The 12,904-nt window shown below is 43.5% G+C and overlaps 1 protein-coding gene across 1 annotated transcript; it reads left to right on the top strand.

Moving 5' to 3' along the window:
* Positions 1-5,844: 5,844 nt before the first annotated feature.
* On the top strand, positions 5,845-12,835 carry LOC114551012 (indian hedgehog B protein). Its single transcript, XM_028572091.1, has 2 exons — positions 5,845-6,282; positions 10,816-12,835. The coding sequence occupies exons 1-2, from the start codon at positions 5,886-5,888 to the stop codon at positions 11,499-11,501; spliced, it is 1,083 nt and encodes a 360-aa protein (XP_028427892.1). The 5' UTR covers positions 5,845-5,885; the 3' UTR covers positions 11,502-12,835.
* The last annotated feature ends 69 nt before the right edge of the window (positions 12,836-12,904 follow it).

Genomic DNA, 12,904 nt, shown 5'->3' with positions numbered 1-12,904 from the left:
CAACCTCCCACAGTTGGAACACCACAGGAAGCAGTCTGCACTTTTGTATTGTGATATTAATCTACAGGTGGCTGAAAAATAAAACATGAAAAGCCTTTTAATGGTAGACCCTGAACCGTTGGAAGGTTAACCCAAAGAACAGGGACCTTTTAGACTCTGGTTCCTTTTGGTGGAAATGCAGGTAAAGTTCCTAAAAAGGCTCCTGCTCACCTGCGAAAGGTCCTGCTGTGAATTTGCATTTGTTATGCTGGGTACCCTCATATTCACAGCATTCCCCCTGTGTGATATCGTACACTTTCTAGTAGTTCAAATAAGAAGCATTTGTTTGCATTTTAAGATGATGATGCCGATCTCGGGCAGTACAACATTTAGAGTTTTTAACGTTTATGTCTGGTGGGTTGGCACTGGGAGTTCTGGGAAATGTTATCTCTAGAATCAGTGAGATTGAAAATAAAAGTTTAGGAAAAGCTGTGATTTTTCAACACCAAATAATCACTGAAATGTTAAGATTTTTTTCAAGTGGGGTCCTGGGTCCTTGAGGGTTTTCCAGGAGGCCCTGATCAAACTGGGTGTCGGTTTAATGTGACTATAAGACGTCTGCACGGTGAGAAAACGGTGGTCAGAGGTGTATTACCTCCTCCCTACAGCACAGACAGTTATGTCATTCTGTAACGGGTCTAAGATCTTCCAGAGGACGGGTGAGAACGTTTTAACGCGCGCACCTGCGCTCCTGCTCATGCGTCTTAACTTTAAAGATGAGGGTCCAAAGGACAGGGGGAGCGCGCGCCAGCCCAGACGGTCTCGTGTCCCGGTGTTTGTCTGTCCTCTTGGCTGACAATAAACAGATTGCGGCGGCGGCCGCGGGGCCTGTGCCACCCCGATGGGAGGAGAGGACGGAGCAGAGGGCAGGTCCAGCAGGGCGCGGTCTCCTTCTTCTCCCGCGGCACCTCATCTGTTCTGTAGTAGGATCTCTTCCATTTCCATTTCTGCCAACAGCCACAGGGACGCATTGAGAACAAACCCGGGAGGCAGAAACCGCTGCGGGGACACCCTTTGACCGCCGTGCCCAGCAGGCGCAGCCAGCCTCCGTGTCTGTCTGCAGCGCTTTTCTCACAGCTTCGACACAGAGACACAGCTTTGAACCTGCCTGCCAAAATAAACTCACCTCGCCTATTTATGCCCGTGCCTCCGCGCGCACTCGGGACAGCAGAGTGTCAGCAGCTCAGAGGACAGGTTCAGGCTTTTTGCAGCTCGTCTCCAGCGGCGCTCTGGCCACTTTTACGCACCGGGAATGGCCACTTTTTGGGACTCGGGAATGAGTCCTGCTCCGTTACTTCCACTCTAAAATTATAGAGGGTGACCCACGCGGGGTGGGGACACAGGCATCACACGAAATCCAGCGGTGACATTTGGCCACCCGCCGGGGGGGTTCCATACCGGCTCCGGGGCAGAATGCTGCTCCCGACGCTGGTGACGTGCCTCGCCGGGTGCGCCTTTCTCCTCTCGCCGGTCAGCGAGGGCTGCGGGCCAGGTAGAGGCTTCGGCAAGAGGCGGTCACCGCGGAAGCTCGCGCCGCTCGCCTACAAGCAGTTCAGCCCCAACGTGGCCGAGAAGACTTTAGGGGCCAGCGGGAGATACGAAGGGAAAATAACCCGGAACTCTGAGCGCTTCAAGGAGCTCACCCCGAACTACAACCCCGACATCATCTTCAAGGATGAGGAGAACACAGGTGCAGACCGCATGATGACCCAGGTAACATCCCGGACACCGTAGTGCCTTTTTAACCAGGGCTTTTCAGCATTATAACCTCTCATTGAGAGGATTTTCAGTGCATTATTAAGTGCACTTTGGCCAGTCTTTAAGCGCGTGGACACTGTTATCTCTTTCCGCATTTCTTGTTGACTCAAGGCTCGTCACAGCAAAATACTTCACAGACACATTTTCTTAATTATTTGGATCACATCTACCAATAATATATATTGTTTTAAGGCTTTTGAAAGGAAAAAGTGTCATTTGTTACCACAAGTCTTCCAAATGTCACTTGATTATCACAGCAGCACACTTAGAGGAAGATTAATTTACCTTCTTTTTAATAAAACTACAATGTTCACACTTTTCCTTAAATTATTTGATGGTTTTAAGGTGGATTTTTTTCTGCAGTGCTGCCTGTTGGGAAACTGATTACAAAATATGTGTGTTTGCACAGCTCGTTCTCCAGTCAATTCTCTGCAGCTGTTGACACAGTGCAGTTTGTTTCTGGATTGTGTAGGTGAGCGGTTTGAATCAGAGCTCTTCTCTCCGGCTCCACATGGAGTTTCAGAGGTTCACTGTGGGCAGCTCGTGCGTAAAAGAGGGCAACCCCGTCTAAAAATGTATGGAAAAGCGGTCGCTCTTAATTAAAACACTATGTCCTCTGTTTAACATCATGTTTTTTGGTGGAAAAACAGCCAAAAAGTCGTATTTGGTTAGAGCCCGGGTCAAGCGTGTACTGATGTTTACCGTTTTCGTTTTTAGCCCGACTGGCCAGAGTTAACAGTCGCCTTTTGGACTGTCAGAATTTTTTACGAGACCGCCATTGATGTGGCCCCGGGTGGAATTTATTTGACTCCCAATTTCCCCAGGAATAAAGTATTTATATCTGGCTCTTGTGACCGCGGGCTTCCTCTCCGAGCTGCAGCGCTTATGTCCACAGACCCACGTGGGGAATGAAAGCGCGCACTCCCGTCTGGAGCTGTCACCTCGCTGCGCGCACTGCAAGAAATATCCGCCGGAGCGAGTCACTTCGGCTGGGTTTAAGTGAAGGAATGTGCATGATAAAGTCTTTAAATGCAAGAGGACAAATCTGCATGTATGGAGGAGTTGATTCGATTTATCTCAAGCGCCAAACACCCTGATTCAAAAGCTTTAATTTCCCAAATCAACAGACTTTATTGGATTCTTTTCGGTTTGCTTTTTCCCAAGATTTTGCCACTGTTCACAAAAAATGACTCCTGATCGTGGAACACATGATGGTGAAAAAAGGTCTAATCAGCACACATGAACTTTGTTAAAGAAATAAAAAAAAATTCAGACAACTTTTTCTGTGCAACGTCTCTAAATTGGATATTTTTTGCAGCGCGCACCCCGAGCCGCGCTGCGCGTCATCGGCGCAGACCTGCACACAATTTATGGGCTCCAAGCCGCAGGAGACAGCCTCCTGTTTGTCTTTTACTATTCCGTGTTACTTTTTGTTTGTTTTCGCAGCGCACATGTGCAAATATAGTCCACTTCACTTGTGTTGAAGCCTTAATTATACGAATTTTTTTTTTCTCTCGTCTCTTTATTTTTTATTCGCTTTTTCCTGGGCGCTCCGTGCTGCATACAGACGCGACTGTTCAGGGCGAAACCACGCTGCAAAAAGTGTCATTTAGTCAAATTTCTTTTTTAATGAGGCTGGGTTCTCTTTTCAGTTCACATGTAAAGAAATGCAAGGAGTGCAAGTTTATTTCACTTATTTCCAAACAGTCTCTTGCGTAAAAGTTGCCCCAAACATTCAGATCACCCCGCTTTTGTTTGTTTTAAAAGCATCTTTAAACCAATCTAATTGCATTGGAATCAAGAGAAGACACTTTTTGCAGATTGTGTCCCCTCATCTCCAATACTTTGTTCAGGCGCCACATGAGACTAAGTGACCTGTTCAGAGGGACATTTCTTGCAGCGTAAAGGTGAGCATAGGCGCATGTTGTCAGCCTGCGCGTCCAATGTTTGTGCAGCCAGCGGTTTAGTGCTCACCCCGCTCCTACAGAAACCCCCGTCGATCTGTATACCTTGAAAGGAAAACCAACAAAATGTATCGTCTGATTTATGAAGTCCAGCTCGTTGCTGTGACCGCAGAGAAAACACACGATGTTAAAATCCACAGAGAACACCGTGAAAAGGCATCTGTGGCCACCGAGACACGAGCTATTCTTATCACAGCCGACATGGAAAGAGACATTTATGGGGTTTAATCCCACTTTTCACTCCTAAATAGGCTGAGATTCATGAAACGAGACGCTTTCAGAGGCTGCAGGGAAATACAAGACGTCCTGTAGTCATGCAGCCTTGATTTATTAAGACGTTAGGAAATGTAGCTTTATTTCATTTGATCTAATTAAAGTAAAACCAACAGATACAACTATTTTGCCCGGATTTTATCCAAATTGAGGCATTTAAGGCCTTCAAAAGTTTAATTTTTGTTTACCTTTTATTACCAAATTAAACAGTTTAAATGAACATTTCAAAATCAAATAAGTCGAGTGTTAAAGTAAAAAAAAATGACCCAAACAAATGAATCATATACCATCCAAGTTTACCCTGCAGTTACAGTAACCTAAATCAAACAAAAGGTGTATTTAGATTAATCTTTTAGTAAAAACTTTTAATTAGACTGCCCGTAACATGCCGATCTGAACCATTATTACAATCCATTAAGTCGTGGCTGACATAACCAGTTTTTGAACTTAATTCATACAGACAGATGTACACATTCAGGGCTAAGCCCAAACCTAGGGGGGCGTGCTCCCTTGAGGAGCTCCCCATCCTTTATGGCAGCTATTTGCACTATTTCTTATAAGGGGATGCCTAAAAATGTGTAGATCATTGGGGAATAAGATGATAGTTGCCGAGGAAATAAATCCTCCTCTAGAGCCTTCATCCAACTGTTCTTTAACTGTTTAACCTGAGCCCGCTACAGCCTCTGAAAGACAGTAAATTCGGCTTAAAAGATCCAGGGCTTTTGAGAAAACATTCAGGGCTGGAGCCCCAGAAATCACCCCAAATTGTCTTGCGAAAGGTTTAAGTTTTAAAGCAGCACCCTGTTCAGGCCAATCTGACCCTTTTTAAAAACACATTCTCCCCCTTTAATGTGTTAATATAATACCAGGTGTATCTGAGGCGTCACCTGAGATATCACGTGGGATAAATCCCCCCCCTCCCCCAGACAAAGCGGCCCGGCTGTGGATTAGATTAACGGAGCTGACTGGAGGATTTATTTGGGAGAGGTGGAGGAGTTGAATGAGTCCTTCACTTCTGTTTGCTCACCCCGACCAGACTCTGGGTTTAGAGGGACGCTGAGGACCTCTTGTTCATGGAGCAGACGCCCCCCCCCGCACCACCCTAAAACCTCACAGTCCCACCTCCACCCCTCCATCCATCCATCCTTAACTTAGCCTCCCTTCGCTCACCACAGAGAGCAAACATCAGGCCGAGCCGGGGACAGCAGGGGTGCATTGTGGGAAGGCTGAGCCACAGACAAGTGGGGGGTGATGGGGTGTGACGGGGATTTGGTGAAGTGGGCTTTTCTGCCGCCGTCTGATTGGTTTTAAAGTTGAGGCTTAGAGTGCAGCAGCAGTGTAAAACTCCTCCAGAGAATTCAAACAACCAGCAGGAAGAAGTTCAAAGGTCAAGTGTGCCGGAGAATAATGGGACAGGAGGTGATAAACTATACATAAATACATAAAAAACAAGCATAAAACCTCTTTAAACATGTTTTATTTCACATAAATGTGCCAGTTGGAATCAAGATCTCTAAACCGGAGTTGTTTGATACAGGAGAATAATGTGACAGGAAGTGATCCACTTTAAATATACACATGCAAAACAAGCAGAACACCTTTTAAAAGAGGTTGTTGGTTGTTAAATGTGATTTAAATATGTTTAATTTCCTACAAAAATGTCAGACATGAATTTAGTAGTCTGATGTTGATCTATAGAGTTTTCCCCCAGTTTATGAACCTGTATAGTTTAAATATATATATGTTTACATATTTAGATGTACACTGTATTGCCAAAAGTATTTGTTCACTTTTAGTTGGTGTAGTTTTGCTCTGTTTTTCCTGGATTATTCCCAGTGAAGGGAAATTATAATGCCACAGAATCCGATGATATTAGTAATAATGTTCTTCCAACTGTGTGCCAACAGTTTGTTTCTCTATCACAATGATCCAACATGTGTCGAATGTAAAGTGCACAACAACAGATTTAGTGTCTCTTTTGTTCAGCGCTGCAAAGACAAGCTGAACTCCCTGGCCATCTCGGTGATGAACCTGTGGCCCGGGGTCCGGCTGCGGGTCACCGAGGGCTGGGACGAGGACGGCCACCACTCGGAGGAGTCGCTGCACTACGAGGGCCGGGCCGTGGACATCACCACCTCGGACCGGGACAGGAACAAGTACGCTATGCTGGCGCGGCTGGCGGTGGAGGCCGGCTTTGACTGGGTCTACTACGAGTCCAAGGCCCACATCCACTGCAGCGTCAAGTCAGGTGAGGGAGGACACGTGTTGGAGCTGGAATCCAGATGTGTTTAGAAAGGGAAAAGTGTTTCAGAGAGCGGGCAGACACTATGCCCTGTTGTCAGACCAGGTGTAAAGGCAACTCGCTGCTGGCCTTTTAAGTGTTTATTACATTCAGATTGAAGAAATCTGATCTATCTCACATAGCAGTTAAACACTCTACACTTTCTGTCTCCTAAAAGTCCCATTTATATACTACAGATCTGAAATAGCATACGCCCCTTTAAAAAGAAACGCAAGTGAAAGTATACAACATGTTCATAGTGAACTACTCTGGCACTGCCAGCTCTATCTCCACAGCACTGTGGAGTAAAGGTCTGGCTACACCACAGATGCATTCTGGGATAGGAGAAAAAAAACTCTGGGTTGTTTGCATTTCTTTAAACCAATCACAATCGTCTTGGGCGGCGCTAAGCTCCGGACCCAGCCACGGTGGCTCTGCTAAAGGAAAGAACTTGTTTTGGTGGAACATTTGCAAAAGAAAACGCCACATGCAATATTACATGAAGTTAACTGTTGACACAATACAGTAACGTGAGCTGTTTAAATGAGCTGATTCATGGTTAAACCTCATTGGCTCTTACCAGTGTATCTCCGTGTGTACTTCGTCCATAGCAACCCCACCAATCAGTCCCAAAACGTCCCAGTTAGAGAGGAAATTACCTAAACATATTCTTTGTAAATCTTTACAATCATTCCCTGAAAGAACCAAGCATGTCTGCCTTGTTGCGTTGTCCAAATGTTCTTCAAAACTCGCCATTTTCAGCGTGTAGCTCGCTTGCTCGAAAGTTGTTGTTTCCCCGAAGAGAACGAAGTTTAAGAACGGCGACACACAGAGAGCAGAAGGTGAGGGACAAAGCCTGACATGTCGGGCTTTATCCCGGAAATGTACTTCTGTTGATCCAGACTAATACTGAACTTACAGTATCTGCAAAACCTTCATTCACTTTTCATTTTTCTTCCATTCGATGCAACTCAAACAGATTAACGTGCTGTGTTTAGGTAACTCAAAGCATTTGTTAGGGTTAGAAAAAGATCTTCACCAAGTCAACAGGGACTTGAAACTCCCAGCCTGACACTGGCAAAGTAAACAAACACATCTTTTCTGCTGAAGTTCATTGTGTACTGGGACTGAACTGGTGCATACTCATTCCAGGACTCACACTTTGTATCACTAATCCAACTGTCGGCAATTTGAGTAGAGGCTTTGCAGCAGTGTGTCTACACTTTGCTTATAGCAGTGCACACACACCTGTGTCTTACCGTAGCCCGACAAGTAACGTGATGAGATGAACTGTGTGGCTCAGAGACACAGAAACTTCCACTCTAAATGCACAACAGTCAGAGAGACATTAACCTTGTGCAAACGGCCGAAGACTACTTTTCGCTGCCTTTTCTTTCTAACATTTCTTATTTTCCTTCTCCATCCCTGATCACTAACTTTTTTTCTTGCTTGCATCTTAACTATCTGGGCGGCTCTTTCTATTCCCCTCTGTCTCATCTGCCACTCGCCCCACGTGTCCTCAGGTTGTACACGTCAATATTTGTGCTTCTGTGAGATTTTTGTGGCTTTTTTATGCTTTTTTTTTTTTTTTTCATCTGCACTTTTAACAACCACAAATCAGGGGATTTCAGAGGAGGAAACTGCATAAATCAGAAAGTTCTTCATGTATTCTCCGTAAAACTATTTAGCAAAATATAAAAATATCTACAGGCTGTAGATAGACTAGGCGAGCGTGGCTGAAAGGGTGTTTTGAAACCTGGAGTTTGACAGTTTAGTGTCGCAAAAGCTAGAAAATCGTAACAGAGTTACAAACTGTAAGAAGCTATTTCATTCTTCCAGTGTTCAGGAAATAAAAGGCTGGTTAGTTTTCTGCCTAGACCAGAGTGTTGACGACTGACAGTTGGAGCTCTTTTTCAGCTTTGGATGGACAAAACTGTCCTTGTTGAATCATAAAAAGATGAACAACTGCATTAGAAAAAGTCTGATTTCTTACAGATAAAAAGAAGAGAAGTTAACGAGGATTCCCAGGGTGCATTTCAGTACGAAACATCTAATCACAGAGCTTAAAAACGCTGGTACGTGTGCCGCTAACTAATGTATTAACTAGCTTTTAGTTGTAATAATTAAACAGTTGCCACAACAGAAATGTATAGTATCTTTACATAATTCTAAGCTCTACTTCTTCTTTTTCATTAGCTTACTTTTCAACATGTTTTGGCTGAACTGCACAGAATGCATTCAAACGTAGATTAAAAGACTTTTTGTACCCTGAGAAAGATAACCACGTATAGATTGCATGTTAATACAAAGTGGAAATTGTCTCCTTTACATTAAGGTTCCACATATCTAACACAGTGTCTATTAATCTCCGCAAATGAAAAGTAACAAACACGTGGCATCCAGAAGTAAAGACACAGATGTGCTGAAAGTCACACAGTATTCAGAGTTTAAACATCCCCTTTACACATTTTACACTGAGTGGTAACTGAGATTTTCCTTTTCTTTTCCCCTCTTTCCTTCTCCTTTTTCCTACTTTATCTCTCCTTGTCCCTTTGTCTCTCCTTCCCTCCCAGATCGGGTTGCGAGGGCCCAGTCCTTGACTTGATCAGAAGGGCAACCAATCAAGTTGGTATTTTTTTCATGTTTTTAATTTCTCCTTTTTTTTTTTTTTTTTTTTTTTTTTTTTAATTATTCTCCTGTTTTTTTTCTAAAAAATTCTCAAAGAAAAGAAATCATTGTTGGGAAGACAAATCCAGCCAGCTAAGGAAAAGCCAACCAAAATCCTTGTTGTTAAAGGCACATAGAGAGGAGGGGGGTAGTCGGAAGCACTAGGGGGCAGCAAAGCACCAGGACACAGAGGTTAACACTGACCACCACGTTTCATCTCCCACTGCTGCTGCTTTACAACATGACAAATGTTTCTGCGCTCAAACCGGAAAGAGACTTTACCTTCAGGAAGGTAATACTAACTGTTTTGATAATCAATTAATCAGTTTGACTCATTTATTCATGAAAGAAAAGTCAAACTTCTCTGATTCCAGCTTGTTAAATGTGAATATGTTTTAGTTTCTTCTCTCCTGTGTGACAATAAACTGAATATCTTTGAGTTGTGGACAAAACAAGACATTTGAGGACGTCATCTGATCCACATGTTTCACCATTTCATAGACCAAACAACTAATCCATTAATGAAAAAAATGATTGACAGATTAATGAACTATGAAAATAAGCATAAGTTGCAGGCCTACTTTGAATTTTTTCTTACATATAAACTATATATAACTACTAAATAAACTATTTATGGAACTTTTAGCTCTATTACAAGGTAAAATAAATCATATCTAAATAAAAAATAGATTCCTGACTCTGAAGGAGTCACATTTTAGATTTTTGTTGCTTATTTATGGTCAATCCAAACTAACATCCTGTCTGTGTATCTAAACCAGGAAGAGACCTTTTTAACGGTTGAACTGCAGCCATGTTGTCAGATGATTAACCCGCGCTGCTCCTTCCTCTCAAGATGACTTATCTTATCACCGGGCCTCGGCTCTCTACCTTCCCCAAATATTTCCCTCAGATAGACCTGAGACGGTCCTCGAGTCTCACTTTCAAGTTGCCACAAGCATTGTCTCCAACACAATCCTGCCTGATCTCCCAAGTACACACACACACACACACACACACACACACACATACACACATAGTCTCGGTATTTATTCCAACAGGAGCTTTTATCTGCGTGTTGTTCTTAAAGTCCAGAGGAGGAAAGAATAAAGTCAATATTGAGCTAAAGGGAGTTGGAAAGATGGATTGTGTGCTTGAGTTCTTTTTGAGTAGAAGCGCATGTCTGCCAGGACAATAAAAGTAGACACTCACGGTACATTCAAATTATGAAATACTAAATTAAATGTATTGATTTTTTTAGGAAAAGTAGAAAAAAATATAAATATGTTATAGTCAGAAATTATGAGATACTAACTGGAAATGTGTTCTTGAGTCGAAACTATGAAATGGCAAGTCAGAAATGTGAGATAATGAGTTTTAATTTGTAAAGTTAAAACTATGAGATATGACTTTTTAATAAAAAAAATATATAATTAGTCAAAGGTTTGACTTTTTAAAGCCATAAAATTATGAGATCCTAAGTCAAAAAGTCAAACATGTTAAATAGAAAGTCAAAAGGATAAGATGGTTTAAAAAAAAATAGAAGGTAATATAATTAAAATGATGAGATACAAAGATTATTTTCAATCAAGTCATAATTATGAGTTGGAAAGTGTCTTATTCAAAAGTATTGGCTGGAAGGGTCAAAATGCTGACTTTTTGAATCAACCCTTTGACATGGTATGTTATGGTGTCTCATAGTGTCTCATTAAGTTAGGTTTGAATTAAAAAGTCAAAATTTTTTTGAAATAATCATTCCGACTTATGTGACATCCTGTTTCACCTCGTTGCCTCTGTCTGTCTGTCTGTCTGTCTGTCTGTCTGTCTGTCTGTCAGATCACTCCGTGGCGGCTAAATCTGGAGGATGTTTCCCCGGCGAGGCCTTGGTGACGTTGGCGAGCGGCGCTCAGAAGTCCATTATTGACCTGCGGCCCGGCGAGCGAGTCCTGGCGTCGGCGAGCAGCGACGGCAGCGGGGAGCTGCTTTACAGCCAGGTCCTGGTCTTCCTGGACCGCGCCCCCGCCACCTGGACGCTCTTCTACACCCTGCACACAGAGGCCGGGGCCCGCCTCTCGCTCACCGCCGCACACCTGATCTTCGTGTCCCAGGGGAACTGCTCGGAGGGGGCGCTGCCGGCCCGCGGCGCCCTCAGGACTGCGTACGCCAGTGGCGCCCGGCCGGGACAGTGCGTGCTGGTGTCGCGGGGTGAAGTGGGACCGGGGCGTCTGTCTCGGATCACCCGCATCAGCACGAGGGCGAGCCGGGGGGCGTTTGCTCCGCTGACCCAGCAGGGGACGCTGGTGGTGGACGGGGTGGTGGCATCCTGCTACGCCGTGGTGGACCAGCACGCCCTGGCTCACTGGGCCTTCTCGCCGCTCCGGCTGATCCACAGCTGGACTGGATCCACTGGGAGCCACGGTGACGGGATCCACTGGTACTCGCAGCTTTTACACTGGCTGGGCAGGGTGCTGCTGGACTCAGGGCGCCTCCACCCGCTGGGCGTGGCTCAGGACGACAGGTGAGGGAGGGGACAGGTCATATAGGAGGACACTTTTATCGGAAAGGAACCTGAACCCCTCACTTTTTAAACTGGGATGACCCCAGACCCAAGCCTGTAGAGCCGTACAGGACCACGATGGACCACCTGCCGAGACGGGAGACGTTTGTGTTCCTGCTGAGGCATGATGGGAGTTCTTTAGGCGGGACAAAGAGGGAAGAAGGACCTGTGAATTGACACAGATGAACTCTCTCCAAACCACAAACACAGATAGCAAATATAAGCGCACTCCGAGTCCCAACGAGCTCCAAAACAACTTTTAGTGACACTATGAAACAACAGTCCCTTAATCTACGCTTGACAACACACCCAGCAACCGATTTCACACATCAATCATCATCATATTGGGATTTAGAGGTCTGAAACATTTTCAAGTGCAAAGTACAGCTGTTTTAAGGGATTCTTATTCAGTATTTTGTGATTTAATGGGTTATTTGGGGGATTTATTGGACACATCAATGGATTGTTATATATTAAGGGTATTTGAATGTTTTCTTAATTGATTCAAGTGGATTTAAGTGGTTGAAACACCTTTACACGCGGCGTGAAAGCCCTCCCTGCATGTTCAACTTAAATGAAAATTAAAGCACTTTTAAGGTACACTGTAAATTCAGGGATGTTTTGGTGAATTTTACCCCTCAAACAATGCTTAATACGTGCAGAAAACCCATAAATATCCCTTAATATAATACAATCCGTTCCATTCATTCATCAATTCATTTACCCTTTAATCTGGGGTAATACTGTGAAAGAATCCCTTTTAAATAGCCATAATTCTCACCTGAACCTTAATAACACCTTCAATTAATCCCTAATTGATTTATCAAATATGTAAAATGTAATGTGTAAATTGAGGGCAATGTTAAAAGTGTTGTACCGCTTACGAAGCCCTTAAAACATGCAGATAATAAGTTATGAAATATTATATTGCCTTGGGTGAAAAGGTGGAATTTTAAGGTAAAATTTGAGGAGATTTTAGTTTCATAGTAAAGTCCACAGGGATGTGGTCGTGTTAATGTAACATTACTGCTTAAATACAGAGATTTTAGAAGGAATGAAAGAGTGTATTTAAGTGTTATTTGTTTAATGATTATGAAGTTATTATGGGTGAAGAGATATAAAAAAAGATTTATTTTTTAAATTAAATTATATTGAAATGAGTTGTGTGTCGTTTGATTTATATCTTAATGTCTGATGTAGGCAGGGATGGACTGGGAATTTATTCTGCTGGAAACTAAAGACATATCTCGGTCTCCTGACTTTGGCCTCTTTAAATGATGTCTGTCTGCAGATGCACTATCCTCAACCTGGAAAAGTAATTATTATAAATGAGTATACTGGAGAATTTGTTGTTTCTGTGTCTTGATC

The sequence above is a fragment of the Perca flavescens genome, chromosome 24, assembly GCF_004354835.1.
Source record: "Perca flavescens isolate YP-PL-M2 chromosome 24, PFLA_1.0, whole genome shotgun sequence".
NCBI lineage: Eukaryota > Metazoa > Chordata > Actinopteri > Perciformes > Percidae > Perca > Perca flavescens.
Note: the sequence above shows the minus strand (reverse complement) of the source record. Positions and strands in the feature narration are given on the sequence as shown.